Genomic DNA, 21,902 nt, shown 5'->3' on the forward strand with positions numbered 1-21,902 from the left:
TAAAACGGTGTATAGTTTACGTTAATGACGAGCAATTAAGTTAGGAGGGAGAGACAGGATGGCAGAGCAGAAGAAGATGAACCCACGTTTGCCGTGGACACGTGTCGGTGTTCCCCATTCCTTAAAGCGGCAAAAAGATCCAGTCAAACCTTGTTAAAGATTAAAGAAAAGGGAAAACATCGCCGGATACAACAGTGTGTGTGTGTGTGTTTGACTAGTCAGTTTGCTTCGCTGCCACTTTCTGGAGGCCACGCTCCGTTTTCGAATACGCACCATTGGCTTTTTTTGATTTATTAGAAAACTCACGACTGTTATATTTAACGGTGCAAATTCAAATATCACATGCTTTAGTATTAGATGGAACTCATGAAAAAGAAAATTAAAGTAATTTATTTAAAATGGTGATTTTTAAATAACATTACTATGTGGACTCAAATTAATATTATAGATATTGACAAATGTATTTTATATCAATTATTACTTAAATTGACAACCGAGAATATGTATATAATATTTTATCATTAATACATAATTTAATGTGTGATGCGATCCCACAACGACTTCACAAGAAATTGTGAAGTGATACTTAAGTTGGGACAAGCTTCCACTCGTGAGCTAGTTTTTATGGTGAAGTTAGGGTCTTGGCTTGAGTACCGTATCAATATGTTATGCGTATAAAAATGTGTATATTCTCATATAAGATTACAATTTTGAATCATCTTTCCACGTCCTCATCTAGGTGCCAAGTTATCTTCCCTTATATTCAGCTCGGACTTAGGTGCCAAGTCCTCTTTCCCTTCCTTGGGCAAAAGCCTAAACCCCAAAGCCGGCAATGCTTTCATCCCGGAGTAAAACTTCAACAAAGTGATTCACACGTGTTTCTAGAGATGCAAGCCCTTGGTTGACACAATGGGTCAATCATTGAAGACCATCATCACCCATACATCTCGAGCCTTTGGCGACGATAAGTGTTAATGTTGGAACCGTTGGTAAGAAAAATAAATAATAATAAAAAATAAGATTATTATTTTCTGAAAAAATAGGGAAGGAAAGATGAAGAATTTTGGCTCGTATTTGGTGTTGGGTTTTTGCAAGAGTCAAGCAATCACTCTTTCCTTAAAATCTTATTTGCCACCTCCCAAAGATGCTAGGAGCGTTGTAGTCTAGGCTTCCCAGGATAAAACTTGCTATGATTCAGTGTTTGAGCATTCAAACAGAGAATCCGGCGAGCAAGACAAGGTTTTGAACACAGTAGGCTTAGAAAGAGAAGGAGTAGAAGCAGAAAAACTCTAAGTTTCGTGTTTCTCACTGTCTTTGATTTGCACCCCCCGCGCGAGAGAGCCTCTATGCTATACAATTCTACAAGCTTCAAAAGAGCTCTTGTATATAAGGGGGGAAATTCTCATTCCAAACCAATGTGGGACAAAAGCTCACTTTTTTCCCTAATTTTCCAACTCAATTGGGTCTACTTTGAGAATCAATATCTCATTCACCATTATCCGTTTTGAGCGTACAATATATCAATCTCTTCGTCTCACTACGAAGAACCCGAATCCACTTTGATCCGACCCAAATCGGAAGTGGACCCCACTGATAATTGTAATAGCCACTTAACATGCCATTTTAAGTTATTTTTTCTAACAGTTAACGCTCATTTAGTGTAGTATTTGTAACAATTTAAATTATCATCTTCTTAAGACATTTACAATTCTTATCCCCTATCTATTTATTTTGTGGGTTCAATTAATTCACAACATCATATAATCTCCTATCATATTTTCTCCAAAAACCTTTTCATTTTTATCTCCTTTTTTTCTTGGCTATACTTCTCCACACTCATATACATCGTCTATTATTTTATTTATTTTTTTTATAATTAATAATTTTAATTTTATAATTATAATTTCAAATAAAATAAATGAAAAAATAATTATAAAAAAATTAAATTAAAACTAATTCCAGTCACGTTAACTGAATCGTATATTATATCATATACATATTTTATATTTTTTTTGGCAAATTTTATAGAGACTCGAGTGAGGGTATAAAATACTGTGCAGTGTACATTATGCATTATTTTAGAAAAAAAGAAAAGAAAAGGGTGGTACGAAAAGATACACATAGGAGTTTGGACCACACGTGCTGTGGTCAAATTACTGCCTGCATCAGGAAATAATATTATTTCTTAATCAAATTAAATGCAGTAGTAATTATGGGAAGCCTCATTTTGTAGGGTTTCAAGCACTTGCCTGCCCCCATTGCAGCAGGGGGGAGAAGAGGGGCTCACATTTACAGATAGATAAAGCTCATAGCTTGCCTGTCTTCCTCTCAATGTACAGTTAATTTCATACATTTTGGTATGTTTTCTTAGCTTTCTCATTCTTTCTTGGGTTCTCTGATAAGAAAGATTGCAACTTTCTTCTTGTTAATTTGGTGGGTGCCTGTTGATTTTTGTTGTCTCTTACTTTTTTTTGGAATGGTATGAGTCTTTTTTTGGGGAGCTTCAAGAGGAAGATAGAGTGAATAGTGATTAGAGTAGTTGAGGTTTTGGTTTTAGGGAAGAGGGATTAGTTATCATCATCGTAGTGTTTGATGGTGATAATGATGGTGGAAATGGCACTATGAGTCTTTTGACCGGGGAAAAAGAGCTGAGATAAAGCTCAAAAAAGAAGAAAAGATGTCCCCCTCGATGTCCATTTGTGATTGCAGTACTAGTGTTTGTCAATTACAGGGAAAGTGAAAGACAGAGAAGACAAAAGAGTGAGAGACCCTCTTGCTCTCTTCCTTCTTTCTTTTCCTCTTTTTTATCCACACGCTTCGTGTCCCGCCATATGTGTGTTGAAGAAGACTGTTTCTTGTTTCTAAATTTAAAAGCTCTGCTCAAGTTTTAGTCCTAATTCCAAAAAAGGGTGTGTTTAAAAAAATGCCTATGTATGAGCCATCTATGGGGAGGAGGGAGGTGGGTGGACAGGTGTTGGATCTGGATACTGCTGTCAAAGATGGGATTTTGGGAGGGGGAGGTGGTGGTGGGGTGGTTTCTGGGGTTGGTATTTCAGAGAAGAAGATTAGTCTGAACAAAATGATTGAAGAACTTGATTCGATTGAGGTGCCCTGTGTGTTTATCTGCCCAATTTCCTTAGAGCCAATGCAAGATCCTGTGACCCTTTGCACAGGGCAGACCTATGAGAGGTCCAACATTCTCAAATGGTTGTCTTTGGGGCGCCTCATTTGCCCGACTACAATGCAGGAGCTGTGGGATGATTCGATCATCCCAAATAGTACTCTACACCACCTGATTTACAGTTGGTTTTCCCAGAAGTACTTGGCTCTGAAGAAGAGGTCAGGGGATGTGCAGGGAAGAGTCTTGGAGATTTTGGAGACTTTGAAGAAGGTTAAGGGTCAGGCTAAAGTTCAGGCTTTGAAAGAGTTGAGGCAAGTCGTCACTGCCCACGATTCAGCCAGGAGAACGGTGGTCAGTAATGGCGGAGTTACTTTGATTAGTTCCCTATTGGGCGCCTTTACTACGCATGCTGTTGCCTCGGAGGTGGTTGGGATTTTGGTGCACTTGGATCTTAGCCCAGATGCCAAGGCCAATTTGACACAGCCAACCAAGATTTCGCTAGTGGTGGATACGTTGAACGAGGGGTCAGTTGATACGAAGATCAACTGTACAAAATTGCTTGATATGTTGATGGAAGAGAAGGGCTCCGACTCCTCCGAGTCACAAATTGTGTCAAGTTTGAGTCTTTTGGTCGGGTTATTGAGATTAGTGAAGGATAAGCGACACCCAGTTGTTGTCTTGGCTGGTCTCAGGTTGCTCGTGATAATGTCCTCATACGAATCAGTGAGGGCCTCGATTGTGAGTGTTGGGGGTATCCCTCAATTGGTGGACGCCTTGCCCAACTTGAATGCTGAATGCTTGAACTTAGCCCTTCATATTCTCGAGGTTCTTTCAACACTTCAAGAAGGTGCATTGGCTCTAAAGGATTGCCCTAGGACCATCCCGAACGTTGTGAAATTGCTGATGAAAGTTCCCGAGAACTGCACTCAACTAGCGTTATCAATCTTGTGGGCAGTCTGCAAGCTCGCCCCCGAGAAATGTGCTTCACTCGCTGTTGAGGCGGGCCTAGCTGCAAAGCTCCTTCTTGTAATTCAAAGCGACTGCAATCCAGAGTTGAAGCAACGGTCCGCAGAACTATTAAAGCTCTGCAGCCTAAATTACACCGCAACTATTTTCATATCCAAGTGTAAACTTTCGAGAACAATAGAATGAAGTGAATTAATTGGTTTGTTATTCGTACACAGCTTTTCCCTTCTGCCCAGACGCCCCGGTTGCTATGGCTTCCATTCTTTCATATGCTTGAAGACATGATCTCAATCTAGACATCTAGTTCTCTCTTCATAGGCAAAACTGTTCATTGGCATTAGTCGTATATACTGAACCTTTCCAATAATCTTGGCTAACTAATGTAGCCCATGATTGCCTTTCCAATGTAACATCAAGATTCAAGGAATACAACTCCAAGGTCTAATATGATGTCTTTGTACTCTTTCTGGGCTATCCCATACCAGAATCTATCCAATTATTCTCACCGGGGGTTCCAAAATTTCATAATTGTAAAGATTGCTATCTGTAAGTTCTTCAGTTTCTTTAGATATAAAGTCAACAAGTACAATTGATTCTTTATTTCTCTACAATCTTTTGATTGCCAATTATTAGCCTTTTCCCCATCAAGCAATCCTTTCTTTTGCTTTTGCTTAATTATTATTATAAGCTTCACTACACCATATAGTTTTGGAATCATGTTTCTGAGCTTCCCAAATTTGAAATCTTTTGCTTCTTTTTGGAAAGGCACTAAGTTGAAGTCTAGCTAGCATTTCTGGCTTGTTCTGGGTCAGAACTTGTTGCAGTTTACAATCACTGAGCACATGCATTTTCTTTTCTTTTTCTTTTTCTTTTGTTCTGTGTTCAAATATGGATACAAAGAAAATCATTAAGGGTTGGGACCAAATCAAGTGTATGGTGCACACACACATAAAGGAAAAGGGAGATATTATTGCTAGGATTTACTGTGTAGAAAAGAAAACTGGATTCAACTTTCTTTGGCCTTGAACAATGCACCCCACGTACTCACCCTTGGACCAGGAAAAAGAAGTCGATAAAAATAACGGGTTGGAATGCGCCCGCAGAGTTTGACTCTTACTCGAAGAGAATTCTCATTGCACATTGTTACAGACTGTTTAGCATTTGTACTAAGATACTGGGTTTAGTCTAAGATTTTTAAACCTTTGATTAAAAGGAGAAAGGGGAACAAGAAGTTTTTGTTGGAATTGCAATTTCAAGGATCTTTGACTGAGACCAAAAAGTTAAAGTTGCGAAATTGCAGAAAAAAGGAGCATTTGGTGGTGAAGCTGTTGGAGGTGTGTTCCTACCTTGAAAGCTGGGAAGATAGAGTCAAGACTGTCCTCCATAAAGGCAAAACCATTCTCTCTTCAATTATTCCACCAATTTCATTATTTTATTGACATAAGGTTTCTTTGGTTACTGGTTCCACCTAGATCCTTGGTTTATGGTTCAACCTAGTCTTTTCATAACACTTAAGATGAGATTCAAATGTGAGACCTTCCATATGAAAAACAACAGTGAAGCAAATATCACTCGGGATTTGACCATGTCTACTGAATAAGTACAAAAAATTTATGCCTGCAAATCTTAAATACGGCTCAATTCAGAATTTCTCAACTTACTGCAGCATAAAGGGTCAATATCAGCCCACTGATATCGAACCCATAATTTCTAATTTGGAAGCGCTACTTCGTGCCACTAGATCACAAAAATTATACACAATTATTTATTGTTATTCTCCATTCATAAAACTTTTATGCCACTTTATATACTACGGAGTATTTATTAGTGTCTTGAGTTAACTAATTCTGTCAAATACTATGTTACAATTTCTCGTATCAGAAAAGCAATGGAGTGATGTCCATTAAAGCGAGGCCTAGTTGGCCATCATACTCCAGATAAGCTCAACGGCGGGGCCCATAAAGACACTGTTAACAGCGGAGCCCACTCCACGTCATTACAGCAACAAATTTTTTAAAAAAGGAATAAAAATAATAAATTTGGGCAGCGAGAGAAACAAAATCATAATCAGCTCCCACCCACTTTTCTTCATCAGATTTGAAAATCACCCAATTTAGGCACCTTTCTCTTCCCTTTCTCCTCTTCCTCGATCCGATCAAAATCGAACCGCCATGTCGTCGTGGTTAGCGCGCTCGATTGCCAATACCCTACGCCTCGACGACGATGAACAGAGCGGGGAGGAATGTGGAAACGACGTCGTTAAACGGGAATCGACCTGTCACGGTTCTTGGGAACAGCAGCCCGGGGAAGGCGATTGCGCGTACGAGGAAATCGATTTGGACGATCGACGCGAGAATGACGACGCCGAGGATTATATTGATGATGCCAATCATCCCGGCCGCGGCGGCGGTGTCAAAGAGGACTTGTCTGAATTGGGAGAAGCCCTAAGTCGGCAGCTGTGGGGCGTCGCTTCATTTCTAGCACCTCCGCCTGCTGCGACTAGTCTTCCGAGCCAGAATTCGGATCAATTGGAGTCTGATCGAGTCCATAGTAGGCTTTTTGATCGTGAGTCTGATGAGGAAGAGGATGGGGATTTCGTGGAATGTGAGAATTTCACGGAGTATGAGGTGGAGGATAACGTGGGTGATGCTGTGGGGGTTACTGAGGAGGCGTTGGCCTTTGCTCAGAATATAGCTCATCATCCCGAGACTTGGCTTGATTTTCCCTTATCAGAAGAAGATGAGGAATTTGATGGTTTGCACGATTCCTCGTATCATTCATGTTACTTTCAATGGATTTTATATCCTCAAGTGTTCGTTTTTGGGCGGTTTAGTTGATGCTATGTGCTTAAAGATGTCTAAAAATCGAATCTTTATCTTCTCATGGTTGCTAGTATTTAAGTGAACTCTTGGAAATTGAGGTCCCGGTATTGTTGACGAGTATGAACCTAATAGGGGATGGGTATGGTGTATGTGCTTGTTGCTTTCTTGTCTTACAGGCAATGCCTAATGCTTTATGCTCATTGTTAAGCCTAGTTTCTTCATCTCATATGCCATGCCTAATGCTTGCTGTCACTTCTAGAAGCATAGCATCATTGCATCTTTACTTGCCAAGAACTTTAGTGTTGCAAATTTTCTCTAATCTCTAAGAGATGATTATCTATGAACTGCACTGCCTGGTGTTAAGCCCCAGACAGTATTGCTGGGAGCTCTTTTGTGGATTCACTTCAATTCTTAATTTGTTATTCTTGGGAAATGACATTTTCAACTTTAATCATAGTGCTCTTTTTGCCCTGTTCAGATTTTGAGATCTCCAAGACTCAGGTCAATCATGTTGTTGCAATTGAATGTTTAGTTCCTCGGCTACTAGCTCTAAGAATTGAACTCTGCCCTGCCCATATGACTGATGCTTACTTCTGGATGGTGTACTTTGTTCTTCTTCACTCAAGACTTAATAAGCATGATGCCGAGCTTTTGTCTACACCGCAGGTTAGTTAATATATGTGGTACTAGTTGTCACACTGTTAAAATATGTAATTATATTTTTCAATGAACTATATCAATAGAAGTTCATTTTATCTCATTCTTTTAATTTCTTTCCTTTGCTGAATATCAACTTGGGGGTGGCACCCCGTTTGTGGAGACACTTTTTTCTCCGGTAATGCTAAAATGATATTTTCCATATCTGGCATGGCCTTGTGGTGGGAGGACCAAGTGGAGAGGAACATTCTCTTCTTAAAGTCACTGCTAAAGTGTTAATGTTAACAGAATGGTTAGACTCAGAATTTTGTGCATGAACTAATATTTAGCTGTTTGAGCTGTGAATGATTGGATGGTTTCGGCTGGTAGTGTCGCTTGCAGTGCTTTTGATAATTTTAAGTAGTTGGCATTTTGTTATGAGCACTTGACGGTTTTATATTTCAAAAGGGCACTGACTATATAGCTACAAGACATTGCATGATATTAGTTTGTGCATGAAGTATTTTAACTTCTGATATGCTCATCCCCTCCAGCTTGTGCAAGCAAGGGCAATGTGGATAAAAGAGCTGCAAAAGAAAATGAATCCTGAGTCAGATTGGGCTGGAGTAAATACTTTCCACTCAAAAGAAACCCCAGACTTACTGCATGAAGACTTTGATTCTCTATCATCTGAAGATACCCACTCAAGAAACACGTCTAACACAGCATTTGGCTATGAACATCCTTCATCTTTCAATGATACAACTGATGTTGAAACTGAGAAGCATCCCATTGAAACTACAGAGATCCAGTTCATAGACAAAGCTGTTATTGCTGAAGACTTGGCAAGCAAGACTGTAGACAAGGTGGTGGTTACTACCACATCTTATAAACAACCTATCTTGGATTATGAAGATGATGATGAGGATGACTGGCTAAAGGACAATCCCGAACTGGAAGGATATTCTGGCCCTACCCTTGTGGGAAATGAAGAAGATGTGTCATTTAGTGATCTTGAGGATGATATTGATTGTACAGTGCCCTCTAAAACAACGGCAATTCCTCCCGAACATCTTAAGCTTGGCCAACTTCCAAAAAAGATCTAATTTTCCCAAAGTGTGCTCTCACCACCTTTTTCTTTCTTGGTGATACAATCAGAAATGTACTGAGGACTCCTGTGCTTCATGCAGAAAATGTCTCAAGTCTTCTGGCATCGAACTAAGGCAACGAGGCAGAGGGGGTTAGCACTGTGTGAGTTCCGGTTTTTTCTGGTGGCATAGTTGCAAGTAGCATGGATATGAAATTTGTAAGGGTGAATACCATAGCCAATGACCCCTCATTAGATGGAAGGTGCTCCTCTTTTATTTCATTTTATTAATTTTTTTTTTTTTTTAAAAAGAGAGGTTTTGCTTGTTTAATTCTTTTCTGATGATTGTGGAGTATCTTAGTAGTGGTTGGGGGTGCTTGCTACACCTCGTGTACACAAAAAGCATGATTGTATTTGTACATAAGCAAATAATTGTTTGCTTATAAACTGGAATTTTTTCAGTCCAGAATCTCCTATAGTACTGTAGTAGGTTGCTTTATATGAGAAAGTAAAATGTACATTTCAAATATTTTTGGTTTGAAATTATACTGAATCAAGCAAAAGCTAGCCAAATAACTTGTCCACATGAATATGAAAGTGTAGATAAATTACGATAACTCAATAGTCTCTTAAATAATTGTAATTTAATCTCTTAGATAGTCGTAATTTTTACACTGCAACTATCAAGTTTTGACTCAACAAACTAGAATGCTGAATCTATACGAGTATACAGTGACCGGAGAGCCATACTTATTACAAAATCCAATCAGAAAGTTCGTCATCCAAGAACATTAAATCAAAGCATAAGATACTCAAATCAATGCCAGTAACCGTAAATATCTCAAAATCGAAGAAATTTGCAACCAATTAACTTACGCTTCTAAACATCAGAGCATGGCATAATCAAACCAATTACCCGTAACCGCGAACAAGAATCCGACAGCGAAGTGAAGAGAACCATAAAAGTTCTAAATCGAAGAATTTCGCAACTAGTTTATGCTACTAATCATTAACATCGCCGAAGCATTAGACAATAATATCAAGTAAACTGATGCCAGATTAAGGCAAATTATGATGTTTAACTACACGGTTTCAAAACTGTTCATAATTATGAATTTAAAAATTATGAACATAGAGTTGTGAACATAGAGTTCTGTAATTATGACTAAGATTCAATAATTGTGAATATGAAGTTCAAAAATTATGAATATATAGTTTTATAATTATGAAAATATAGTTCAGTAATTATGAACATAGAGTTCTGTAATTGTGAATATAGAGTTCAACAATTATAAATATGAAGTTCAAAAATTATGAATATATAACTTTATAATTATAAACATATAGTTCAATAATTATGAACATAGAATCGTGTGCACCTTGAAAGGTGGACACAATTTCACAGCATAACGACTTTTAAAACTTGTAGAATTAGTCCACAACTATGACTTTCTTAGCAAAATTGGTCCTTTCGGTGCATTCTTTCGTTCAATTTTTGCCGGAAAATTTTTTGGCATTTATGAGGAGGGTGAAACTGAAAGTGGAATTGGAATTGGGTGACTTTTACGGAGTAATTTCAATCACTGTACCACTGACTGTAATTAAACGGAGAATGGTGTGTGAATCTGTTGTTATATCGAAATGAAACTGTAATTGTGTTGAATTGAAATTACAGTGTATACAAAATGAAATTAAATAACAGAATTACTTTTTGTGAAACGGCGCGAAACAACACGAAACAGGTGTCGTTTCTTTTCATTAAACAAAACAATGTTGTTTTGAAGCTCCTGGCACGATATAATTTGCCAACACGCACGAACTACGAAACAGGTATTAACAATTTGCCTCCTGGCAGCGGATTGGCCGAACGCCGCAAAACGCCACGGATCATAGAAGAAACCAAATGCCAAAAAGATTCAGACCACCACTTTTCTTTTCATATTTCATGAAGAATTAAAAGAAGAAAAATCTTTTCCATTTCCAGCCACAATTTCCCTTTTATTCCATTTTTTTCTGGACTCAAATGAATGACCCATTCAATACAAACAAAACCCAGCAAGACAACAAGATCCATAATCCCTTCTCTTTTCGTCTGATTCTTTCTGCTCAAACGGCTCATAATCACATCAGGTTCGTCTTTCCTCCATAATCTATGCTAGTTTTTTCTCCAGAATTTTCAACTGTGTCAGCATTTCGGAAAACGAAAACCTAATTCATTGATTTGTTTCTTTTTTCCAATCGATGCATATGTTTAATCGATTTTGAGCTTTGTATTGGAACGTATATATAGATGGATTTTGAGTTTGTAAAGAAAGGTTTGATCTTGACGCCGAAGAAGAAGAAATGGTTGATTGCACTTGGGGTTATTGGGGCATCATCGTATGGTGCATATAGAGTGTATAATATACCGTCTATTGTGAGAAAGAGGAGGAGAATTATGAAGGTGTTGTGGGCTTTAGTGTCTGTAGGTGAAATGGTGTGTGAATCTGCTGAGGCTGTCACTGTTGTGTCCAAGGATTTGAAGGAGTTTTTGCAGTCTGATTCCAATGAAATTCCCAGTAGTTTTAAGCAACTGTCGAAAGTTGCTCGATCTGAGGAGTTTTCAAAGGCATTGAGTAGAGTTTCAGAGGCTGTAACATCTGGGGTATTGAAGGGGCACCATAAGTCAGCTGGAGATGTTGGAAGTTCAGATTTTTCAGATAAACTTATGGATAGGTTGACCAGTAGTGCTGGGGCCGGGTTTGCTTCAGTGGTTGTTGGTAGCTTCGCGAAGAATTTGGTTATGGGGTTTTACTCGAACAGCCAGTCTCGTGAGGACATGGATGGGAATCATTGTCCTGGGAATCATCCAAATTCATCCACTCCCCCGGGTTGGGTAGATGCAGTGTTTGGTGATCGGTCTAAAGTACTGATGGCAGATTGTATACAGACGTTTGTAGGCACTGCTATTGCTGTTTATCTTGATAAGACGATGCATATTAACTTCTACGATGAGATGTTCTCTGGAATGACTAATCCTAAACATCAAGCCGAAGTTAGGGACATTATGGTTTCCCTCTGCAATGGCGCTGTGGAAACTCTGGTCAAGACTTCTCACCGAGTCTTGACATCTAATCCTGACCCGAGTTTGAGTTTGGCATCCTCTGTTTCCATTGTTGATCACAGCGACGATGATCCAACCCAAATGAATGGCAAGGATTTCAAGAACGCATCTCCAGAGAAGAGCCAACCCATCGATCTGCAGAGTAACGGATGGCTGAGTAGTGTCTCGTCCACATTGGCAGTGCCAAGTAACCGGAAGTTTGTGCTTGATGTTACGGGCAGGGTGACATTTGAGACTGTAAGATCCATAGTGGAGTTCCTGGTATGGAAGATGTCGCAAAGCTTGAAAACAAGTGTTAATGTAGTTCAAGAAGAAGTGTCGGAGCGGGGGATGGATGTGATCAGATACATTTGTGCCAAATCTTCTGTTATTCTTACAATATGCCTTGCATTGTTGTTGCATATACTGGGCAGTACTCACAATCTGTTGCCTGCCCAAATCTGATTCATCTATACTCTACATATTATGCAGGTTTAGTTTCTTGGATATAGATCTTCCATTCCAATAAGGACCATGTATAGAATTGTTATTAGCCTCTATAATAATTGCAAAGTACACATTTCTTGTAACCAAGTCTTCTTAAGGGTATGTGTAAATGAGGAATCTTGAAAACATATTATTGTAGCAGTAATGTTAGTCCAAAGCTGTTGGTGCATAACTCAATTGGTTAATTAATTCAAAAAAAATAATGTTAATTCTACTTCATAGTTGATGGTGGTCTCGGGATTAAGGCAACAAAATACATATTTCTTAATTTACCTCATTAACAGGCAGGCAAAAGCTTTAGACTTTAGAGTCGAAAGTTCTTGGTGCATAACTCAATTGATTAATTCAAAAAAAAAAATGTTAACTCTACCTATAGTTGATGGTGGTCTCAGGATTGAGGCAACAAAATACATATTTCTTAATTTACTTCATTAATAGGCAGACGAAAGCAATGAAGAAAACTAATAAAACTAATTGTATTGTATTAACTGACCTTTCAGATGATAGAATAAGAAGTTTTAAATTGGCTCATATACATAGAGTCGTAATACAGATAATACTACATACACTCTCAAATTCTACTTATATTTTACTTTTTACTTACGAAATAAATTATGATTCATCTAAAAAAGTGACCCACAATTGTTATTAATCCTTCTCTTATATAACTAAAATTACCCAAAAATTTACTTCATAAGAGTTTTATATCATTTTCTCCTATTTTCCAAAAAAATATCATTTTCTCCTACCTTCATGGCTGGTTGTCCAAAAAAAGAAAAAAAATGAACTCTATACGATAACAGAGGCAGTTACTTTCCAGCGCATAACAGACCACTCGTACATAATTGGCTTCACAAGCCAACTAATTAACCGCGCCATTGACCCACAACAGTAATACTATGGTAACTCTCCCGTAGAGAGAGAGAGAGAGAGATAGAGTGAGGGAGAGAGAGAGCGAGAGAGAAAGCGCTATGCGTTGCCTCGTGGCATCGGCAATCAACGCTACGTCTTCAACTTTGCATATTTGCAACTTCTCTGCACTCTATCCTTGTTAACTTCGCGATTTCCAAATTAGTAAAATCAGCGTCTCGATATTCATATTGATTGAGAAACTTCAGAAGCTTTCTTCAGCAATTCCGTCTGAGAAATTCGCAACAAATCTTTATCAGGTGAAAACTAAAGAACAACATACACAATGCTACTGGGCAACGGAGGAGGCCAAACCCCTAGTCGGTGAGTTTTCCGTTTTTCACTAAGATTTTGTTCAACATTTCTGATTCGTTCTTCCGGTTAGGTTTCAAAGTCGTCTGCTTTTGAGATTCAAAGGGTTGGTGGCAGTTGAACACTTTTAGCATAAAATTGCAATTTTGGATTGAATTCGCATGATGCAGGGCTAACTGCACTTGTCAGTTTCCATATATTAACCGTAATTAGCATTGTACGTCAAAATGAGCTCTTGGTTAGCATTTGAGCCATTGGAAACTTTTTTCCTTTGCCAGGGTGGGCGGTGGTGGTGGTATTGTTTTGGAGAATGAATTAGTGAAGTGGCAATTAGAACAAATTCAAAAGGTTTCTTTGCAATCTATCCTAGCTTAATCAACCTTTGGCATTTAAATGCCGGGGTTATCTCAATTTTCTAGTATTTCAAAAACACTGCATACTTGTTGATTTATAAACAAAGGAAGAATTTTTAGGATGGTCAAAGTGATGTTCTTTGAGCTAGGAAAGGATAAGAAGGATACTAACATTTTTCTTTTATCTCCATGTGTCTATTTTCATTTGCCTTTACTAACTCAATATCTGCCATAAAGGTTTGAGTTGTTGAGTATGGTGAAGAAGCACTCAAAATTTTTAGGGAAAACCATAGTGGAGGAGGAAGATCCATCGGATGTGGAAATGGATCCACAGTTCTGGCATGAAGTATTGGATTTGTATTTCGTATGTGGAAAGGAATCCAGAGGCCGTCAGGAGGATGATCTCATATTCTTCGTCCGAAAAATGGTATAATAGTTCTGGTTTTAGAATTGTTGTATTAGGTGTGATATGCAAGATTCATAAAGCTAAACCATGGGTCATAATGTATGAGTTGTTAAATGTAGCACAATGCTTTTATTATTATTTTTTCGGAATGTGTATGCAGAGTTTGCAAGGATATGAATCCAATGGCAACAGTGAAGACAATTCTCCTTACTTTGTACGGAGGTGGTCACCTAAGGTAAAGGCATTATTAGTCTTTCCTCCAAGTATTGTTCACTTCCATGTCTAGAAATTCCTCCAAAATTCACATTAGTGCAACATAGTATTAGTACTACCGTGATTTTATCTGATGGAAGTTGTTTTGTTTGCATGGGTAAGTTCAGAGGTCAATGTTTTTAGAATTGAAGATGAGTTCTGATGGTTGAAGTTGTGGATGATATACTTTACTTAATTTCCTTGCAGTTGGATGATTTACTTGGTGAGAACTCAGTAGGTGTGGATTGGAGGCGCTCATATTACTTGAACTTGATTGCTCATACAACTTTCAGTGTGACAGTGGCAATTTGCAGGTAATGCTCTTCTCTTGATTTCACTACTACTGTGATTTGAAATTCAAGAAAAGGTGGCATCTTCTTAGCCACAGGGATATTTCTCTTCTGTTTTCGAAGATTGTATTGTAATTGATATGGATTAATTTGTATAATCTACTAATCTAGTGCTAGTGAGGAGAACTATTTGCTGAACCCCATGCATCTAATTGTTTATTTGTCATGTCTGTCAGATAGGCTTAATATTTGGTTCTTCTGTTTTACTAAAGCAGCGATGGTATTGTCTGCAAACTGTGTACCTGAGTCGCTATACCTATCTTTATCATTCAAGCTAAAACTTTAAGATGTTTGTCCCTTTCCTTGTAATAATGTCCTTCCTCACTTTCTTTTAGTCACGAGGTCCTTAAAAATTACCAAACTGGCAAAGACAAGCCATTGTCTCCTATATACAAGGTAACTGAAGAACATAATTTATATACTCTATACTTAATTTTTTCTCACTGTTTACTTGTCAACACCATCGTGATCTTTTTTTTTTTTTTTTTTGTAGGTTGTGAAGACTGTCTATGCATCTCCAAGTCGTATTAATTTTCATTTGGACTCAAGAAAGGCAAGTTTTGCTAATGTGCATCCCTCCATGTATTCTAGTGAATTTTATCTTACAACTTCACACATACGCTGCAGGAAGTAGAAACAACTCCTGCGTATCCAGATATATGTTTTGCCGTTGATGATTTTGATTCTACTTTTGATGCAGTGGTAATGCATTGATTCTCTTCTTTAGTATTTTGAAATGCTATCTTCTCCTTTTTTTCTAGCTTTGGACTGTGGTTGATTTAATAAGATAAGGAGGAATGCTTAACCATAGTTGCAGAAATGTTGGTAGAATTACTTATTACACTAGTTGCTGTTCATAGATGCATTCAAGCTTTAGCATGCTGTTCATACTCACTTTGATGAGTCTGTTTCCCCAATTGCGTATATTTATGTGTCCCATATGTTTTAATGTTTTGATGAATCATGCCTTCAGGGCTAGAAACCTCCAAATAACATCTTTTCCAGGTTTTGACAGATGTGGACCACTGCTATTGTGTAATTCTAAATGCAAATGATGGGGCTGCATTTCCCAGTGACTCTTCCCAAAGTGAGACAAGTGGTGGAAAGACTCAGAGTTCAAAGGTTTGAATATCATATTATCATCACATATTTAAGTTAATTGTAACTTTACCTTTTCTTTACTTTTGAGTATTTCAGTAGATCTTTCATCTAACTTGGAAATGAAAGAGCTGGACTCTTTTAATTTGCTTTGCATACAGTAAATGGTAGCTCATTTAAAATGTACTTCATTTTTCTCACATTGTATTGATTGCAACAACTGGCATGAAGGCAGCAGTCACCATCTTCACCCCCCCCCCCCCCCCCCATCCCACACCACCTATCTGCGCTCTTTACAGAGAGAAAAGAGAGGAGACGATCTGAAAGAGAAGAGTATTAGTATTATCCTGTTAATTAAATGTCTTCCCTGAAAAACAAGTTTCCTTACTAGTGATAGTTTAGGCTTGATGAATTTGCTTTTCTCTGTTCTAAATTTTTTCAGAAACATGTTCAGGTTTTTCAGTTTTTACATTTGACATTCCCACCTACCTGTGCCTGCTTTATAGTGTGCAAATCTCTATAATACTCATGCATTACATGATACACTTGTGCACATTCCTGACAGTTGGTAATTTGTGATTCCAGATCACTATATTCTCGGGTTTCGTTAGCTACCAGATGGTCCGAGATGCCTATGATGGTAAAACACGCTGCTTTTCTGTTTCACCAGCATGCAATGTTTTTGGTGTTCTGAATCATGTGATTTACAACTAATTTAGCATCCAGACTTCTGATTCATTATCATTACTTTGAATGCTTTGTCTGTGATCATTTAGTTCATATACAAGATGCACATAGTTGTAGGATTTGAGTTCTACCTAACCAGTAACTGCACAGAAACCTGAGTTGGTGTTATTTATGGGCTTTTGATATCAAACAGTCTCTAAAGTTGAATAGGTGATACTTAGTCCAAAGGTTGTGACACTGTGATCCATACCATCAATTTGTTTAAAATGTCACATCATGCCCAGACATTTTAATTCCTTGGGCTTATTAATGTTATCTGAAGTCAGTACTAGCTTCTGAGGAGATTCTTTATGTTGGCTGACCGCATAAGTTTTTTCATCTTCCTATACCAATTTGATATGAAAAGAGACGGTAGACACTTAAGAACTGAAAGGATGTGAATAAAAACAGCTATTGCATACTTGATTCAATTTCCTGCTGTGTGCTGTCTGAAGTTTCTAAGCCTCCACGTGTTGTTGCTTTTGATTCTTAGTTCATTTTTTCTCTAACTTCTAAATTTGTATATCCAGTTGTGAAGCAAAAGCTAATTTCTTTCTTTCTTCTTCTTCTTTTGAATAAACTCTGTGGCAGCTGGAAGAACTGGATTTGGGAGTCTTCTTTCACTTCATTCTTCAGGGAAAACGGACAGGATATACATGAAAGGTCCAGGAGGACGTGGGGAAGTTGAAGTAGCTGTTTCTGGTGTTGTAGGTAATTTGGAAATTAGTTTTACTTACTTTTGCATGTCATGATTTCAGTTTTGCACCAGACCAATTTTTTTTTTTCTTTATATATTAAACTTGTTTATCTCGTAGAGAACTAATTTCAATTTTAGACCCTGAACTATACTGGCATTTCAATTTCATTTATATTACCCGATTAAGATTTGGTGTAATGCCGTCTATTGAAAAGGGGTAATGCCACTTGCCCCAATTTTTTTGCATCAAATCTTATAGTGCAATCCTTTTCTTTCAACAAATCGTCTCTACCAATGGATTTAAGATTGACGGTTTGAACTTTGAAGTTGTAAGTGTCTCACAACTTTATTTCATAAACAGTGTTATACACCAACAATTACCTTTTATTTCAAAGAGATATTGAACTTTTCTTTTTGCATACATAGCAATCAACGATAAATAATGTTGGTCCGTTTGTCAGATCAAAGCAAGGAGGAATACGGTCATCATCCTCCTAAAAAAGGATTAAGTTTCAGTGCAGTTGTTCGAAGGGCAGCATCAGTTGCATCGGTGGCAGCTAAGCATGCTTATGCTGCTGCTTCTGCTACACGGAGCTCAGATGAAGAGATGATCCCCCTAAAGTGTTGCTTAATGTCAATATCATTGCCCTGGGAGCACATCGCTCATGATCTTCTCCTTAAGGTTATATCTCTAACCTCTGCTAATTTCTTACTCCACCACAGACAGCATGCCTTCTTCCCTTTTCCAGTTTTGATAAACTTTTCTTTTGTCTTATTGCTTAATGCAGGGAAGTCCCCCGGTGAACTTGTAGGAATGCAGATGATTGGTGATGGGCAGTATCAACTATCAAGTACTTTCTCAACTTTACCTTGTAGATGAGTATATCCAAGATTAAACTAAGAAAACATGCATAGCGAGCTTGGTTAGAAAGCATTGTGATATCATGTCTTGTACATTACAGTTCTCTTGTCTGATTTGATGCTCAATGAAGGTTGCATTAAGTTAGCCCCCAAATTTCCCAAATTCTTCTGGAACAAAACATATCACATATCTCATGCATCGTTTAAAATTTCAAACACAGAAATAGAAAGGGAGATAGGAAAGTGAAAACCAAACCAAACCAAACCAAAACAAAGGCCGCATGTTATTCTGCACTTTTGTTGTGTTACAAGATTGCAGCAAACACTAGACAAAACAAAACCATTATAGCTGCCTGCCAACCAAGGATTACCTACTTACCTGAAAATACCAGCTACTAAACCGAACTGATTGAGGAATCTTCTGACTGTCCTTTGCTAATTCTGTGATCTGATTTGTTGTTTCAAGTTTCTTAATTGGTATGATTCTTCATCATTAAGGTTAGCTACAACTTTTTCTCTGACCCCATTTACCTAATAAGCAAAGCATTCAAAGAAAGAAAGTTCTAACTTCCACAAACTTCAATATCCCCCCCTTATACCAAGGGGGCCACCTATATTTTTCTGTACTATTACTGTGACCAACTTCACCTTTATGTATAGCATTCCCAATAGTCATGATTATTCATAACCAATCATTAAGGTTGCATTTATTCAATTCTCCAAAAAAATATATATATCATTTTTCCAGTTAGTAAATGCACCCGATATGTCTAGGTAAAACATGTCATTTGCTGATGCTGCACATAAACATTGCAGCATTGCCAGCATATTCCAAGAATTATTACTTTTTCCAGTTTAGTTTATGTATTAATATACTTGAAAGTTGAAAGAGATATATGGTGGTAAATGATGTCATATACTCATATCTGATATGATTTACAGCTTATTTCTGAGTGTATAGATATCTTCATCTTTTCTTTCTTTTTGTGTATGTTTAATTATACAAAACTACACCTTTAAATTAAAAAGAATAACCAGAGGTCTCGGATTCGAGCCCAACAAAGACAGTTACCTTAAAATTGACGAAGGAATGTTTTGTCACCTGAGTTCCTACTCAGCATAAACAGAATTAGTGGGTTTTAGACTTTTAGTCAACTGGATGAAGAAACCTAAAATGAATGTTCCCTTCTAGTTGCATGGACTAGAATTCATTGCACCATTATATGATATGAAGTATGATCCTCTACATACTGAGCATGAACCTTCTTCTTCTTCTTTATATATTATATCTTTTGTGGAGGAGAGTGCACTTACTTTTAATAAAAGTTGAAATCTTGAACTGATTCCACAAGTGACGTGTCCATCCTCCAACCTCCATAAATACATGACCACTCTACTACTCTCTTCCCCCCTTTTCCTCGTTTGATTTCACGTAGAAACACACAAAAAAACACATTGACATATATAGTAGTTGAAGATGATGTTTGGAGAAGATGCGGCGGCCATGGTTGATGACTATGATTTCAGTAGCAGTGAAATCCAGCAACTTCTATCTGTTTCCTCGGACACGTCGTCACCAGACGAGAAAAAGCGGAAACGGCGGATACTAAACCGGGAATCAGCCAGGAGGTCGAGATTGAGGAAGAAAATGCAATTGGAGAAGCTGAACGAGCAAGCGAAGCTGCTCGCCGTCGAGAACCGGGAATTGAAGAGGCAGCTGTTCGTGGTTGCGCACCGGTATCAACTCGTCCGAACGGAGACAAACCGGCTTCTGTCGGAGGCCGTTATCCTGAAACGACAACTCGACATTTTGTCCCGCCGGCTCTTCCTCGCCGCCGCCCGCCCCCGCCTTCAACGCGTGCATTATAGTATGTAAGACATGAAATTAAATTATTCTTCAAACGCTCACCCTCGTTAATTACAACTAATCCGATATTAGAGTCCTAGCAATAATATTATGTTGTACTAAATAATTAAAGTTGAGGCTTATCATCATGATCATCTGATCATCAGCGTTGTATATATTCCATGATAATATATACCGAGTATATATATTATACTGCTCGTGTTTATATATCTGAAAACTTGAAATTAAGACTAATTTGATTTGTCATGGACCGAATGACTAATCATGATAATAACTCTTACCCCCCTTAAGGTTGGGGTTCAGCCTTTGGAAGAATGATAATAACTCTTACCCCAAAAGGCTGAATCCCCAACCCGACAGGGGCCAAAAATGTCAGTGCGTACAAGGAATCTGTTCATTTTGGACATAATGAACCTTGATCTCTTACCTCAAATACTGCTCACTAAACCATTGAGCTAAGCTCGTGTGGGTTCATGATAATAACTCTAATATATAGTTTGAGTGACAAGAGAAATCGTAGTCACTATACAGTGTACGAGATAAATGACATTTTTATACAATAGCTTTTAAATTACATAAAAGATGTAAATAGTATTAAGAAGATCTGTACGTGGAGGCTGTCAACGACTGTGGCTGTGAGGTTAGCGCCATTGCAGGCAACATCCTCCACGCATGCAAAAAGGAACTGGAATCCATTGGTTCTTGGCACCTGGCCCCTATTTCGAGGGACCAAAACCATCTGGCCGACAGTGTTTCTAAGCTCCACGATAGACAGCACCGAACGTCTATCTTTGATATTCCTCCTGTTGACCTTATTAGTAGACTAGATGACGACCAATTTGGTATCCCCATTTGACGCCTTGTTGTCGCTTAAACCTCTATTTGGGTCACCCCCTTCTTCTTTGATCTAAAAAAAAAAAAGAAGATCTGTACGACGGGCTAGACACTAATATATATTTTTTGTATCATACATAAAAATAATGGACGTGCGTAATTGGTTAGATATTGTCGGCCGGCCTAATTGTGCACCGTGCAAATATGATAATAAATAAATTATAGAAGCTTTCTGGTAAAAGTGAAGCTTTTTATATATGTTGGAATTAATGCATGCATGCCACCAACAGCATATGTTATTTCATAGCATAAAGAAAGTGAATTCGGATCATGTCTATCCCAAAAAAATGTATTGTATACACCCATATCTGCTGCATGAAGGACTTGTATTATTTGTCAATAGAAACTTTATTCTTTTTTACTTTTTTTTTAAAAAAAAAAAAAAATCCCTTTTCCTTTCCTTTTACATTGATGTGTGCATGCATGCATTAAATTAAGAAAAATTAAATTATAAAACTTTTTCTCATGTTTGAACTTTGTAAATAGATTTTTCTCTCACATCTGACTGAAACTTGAGCTCGAAAAGAATGACAAATTATATCATGTACCAGGGTCTACCTTGCATTGTAGACCCTGGTCTAAAAATAACCGTACCTTCAGATTTTGTATCTATAGTTAATACATTTTGTACGTGCACTTGATAGTTTCTATACTTGTAGCTATCATATTATATGTCAGCAATTATCAAGTCAAATTCTGTATCTATAGTTGACACATTCTGTACCTGCATTTATAGTTTCTGTACTTGTAGCTATCAAGTTATTTGTTTATATGTATAGAAACTGTTAACTGTAGGTACATAATGAGTTAACTGAAGGTACATAAATTTTGTATCAGAGTTCACAATGCAATATAAACCTGGTCAATGGTATAACAATTGGAAAATAATGGCAATTTATATCCTGCACCACGACACGCATTGCATTGTGCGCTCTGATGCAAAACGACGTTGTTTC

The 21,902-nt window shown here is 37.8% G+C and overlaps 5 protein-coding genes and 1 long non-coding RNA gene across 7 annotated transcripts; 5 read left to right on the forward strand and 1 right to left on the reverse strand.

Moving 5' to 3' along the window:
- The first annotated feature begins 2,207 nt into the window (after positions 1-2,207).
- LOC109170628 (U-box domain-containing protein 30-like) lies at positions 2,208-4,698 on the forward strand. Its single transcript, XM_019319823.1, has one exon. The coding sequence runs from the start codon at positions 2,924-2,926 to the stop codon at positions 4,271-4,273; it is 1,350 nt and encodes a 449-aa protein (XP_019175368.1). The 5' UTR covers positions 2,208-2,923; the 3' UTR covers positions 4,274-4,698.
- Positions 4,699-6,159: 1,461 nt separating this feature from the next.
- LOC109170574 lies at positions 6,160-9,175 on the forward strand. The gene is made up of 3 exons (XM_019319745.1): positions 6,160-6,841; positions 7,388-7,575; positions 8,100-9,175. The coding sequence occupies exons 1-3, from the start codon at positions 6,259-6,261 to the stop codon at positions 8,649-8,651; spliced, it is 1,323 nt and encodes a 440-aa protein (XP_019175290.1). The 5' UTR covers positions 6,160-6,258; the 3' UTR covers positions 8,652-9,175.
- A 1,301-nt stretch (positions 9,176-10,476) lies between these two features.
- On the forward strand, positions 10,477-12,390 carry LOC109170655 (protein PHLOEM PROTEIN 2-LIKE A10-like). 2 transcript variants are annotated; one of them, XM_019319854.1, is made up of 2 exons: positions 10,477-10,762; positions 10,883-12,390. In XM_019319854.1, the coding sequence occupies exon 2, from the start codon at positions 10,923-10,925 to the stop codon at positions 12,177-12,179; it is 1,257 nt and encodes a 418-aa protein (XP_019175399.1). In that variant the 5' UTR covers positions 10,477-10,762; positions 10,883-10,922; the 3' UTR covers positions 12,180-12,390. The 2 variants fall into 2 exon arrangements, with proteins under 2 accessions (XP_019175399.1, XP_019175400.1); XM_019319855.1 differs by having other exon boundaries at positions 10,923-12,390.
- A 640-nt stretch (positions 12,391-13,030) lies between these two features.
- LOC109170624 (uncharacterized protein KIAA0930 homolog) lies at positions 13,031-18,339 on the forward strand. Its single transcript, XM_019319819.1, has 12 exons — positions 13,031-13,454; positions 14,033-14,222; positions 14,362-14,436; positions 14,661-14,767; positions 15,139-15,199; positions 15,297-15,356; positions 15,431-15,505; positions 15,809-15,925; positions 16,487-16,541; positions 17,219-17,338; positions 17,786-18,006; positions 18,113-18,339. Exons 1-12 carry the CDS (start codon positions 13,417-13,419, stop codon positions 18,134-18,136), a joined length of 1,143 nt encoding a protein of 380 aa, XP_019175364.1. The 5' UTR covers positions 13,031-13,416; the 3' UTR covers positions 18,137-18,339.
- Positions 18,122-18,656, reverse strand: LOC109170625. Its single transcript, XR_002052476.1, has 2 exons — positions 18,565-18,656; positions 18,122-18,353 (listed from the first exon to the last, which is right to left on the reverse strand). It is a non-coding gene; the product is annotated as an uncharacterized LOC109170625 (long non-coding RNA).
- Positions 18,657-19,662: 1,006 nt separating this feature from the next.
- LOC109169795 (bZIP transcription factor 2-like) lies at positions 19,663-20,061 on the forward strand. Its single transcript, XM_019318685.1, has one exon. The coding sequence runs from the start codon at positions 19,663-19,665 to the stop codon at positions 20,059-20,061; it is 399 nt and encodes a 132-aa protein (XP_019174230.1).
- Positions 20,062-21,902: the final 1,841 nt, after the last annotated feature.

The sequence above is a fragment of the Ipomoea nil genome, unplaced genomic scaffold, assembly GCF_001879475.1.
Source record: "Ipomoea nil cultivar Tokyo-kokei standard unplaced genomic scaffold, Asagao_1.1 scaffold3321, whole genome shotgun sequence".
Taxonomy (NCBI): Eukaryota; Viridiplantae; Streptophyta; class Magnoliopsida; order Solanales; family Convolvulaceae; genus Ipomoea; species Ipomoea nil.

Bases quoted from the DNA above. Each gene is read 5' to 3' on its own strand.
- LOC109170628 (XM_019319823.1), top strand. From the start codon at position 2,924: ATGCCTATGTATGAGCCATCTATGGGGAGGAGGGAGGTGGGTGGACAG.
- LOC109170574 (XM_019319745.1), top strand. From the start codon at position 6,259: ATGTCGTCGTGGTTAGCGCGCTCGATTGCCAATACCCTACGCCTCGAC. The intron at 6,842-7,387 runs GTTTGCACGATT...TGCCCTGTTCAG, and splicing joins AGAAGATGAGGAATTTGATG to ATTTTGAGATCTCCAAGACT. The intron at 7,576-8,099 runs GTTAGTTAATAT...CATCCCCTCCAG, and splicing joins AGCTTTTGTCTACACCGCAG to CTTGTGCAAGCAAGGGCAAT.
- LOC109170655 (XM_019319854.1), top strand. From the start codon at position 10,923: ATGGATTTTGAGTTTGTAAAGAAAGGTTTGATCTTGACGCCGAAGAAG.
- LOC109170624 (XM_019319819.1), top strand. From the start codon at position 13,417: ATGCTACTGGGCAACGGAGGAGGCCAAACCCCTAGTCG. The intron at 14,223-14,361 runs GTATAATAGTTC...ATGTGTATGCAG, and splicing joins TATTCTTCGTCCGAAAAATG to AGTTTGCAAGGATATGAATC. The intron at 18,007-18,112 runs GTTATATCTCTA...TGCTTAATGCAG, and splicing joins CTCATGATCTTCTCCTTAAG to GGAAGTCCCCCGGTGAACTT.
- LOC109169795 (XM_019318685.1), top strand. From the start codon at position 19,663: ATGATGTTTGGAGAAGATGCGGCGGCCATGGTTGATGACTATGATTTC.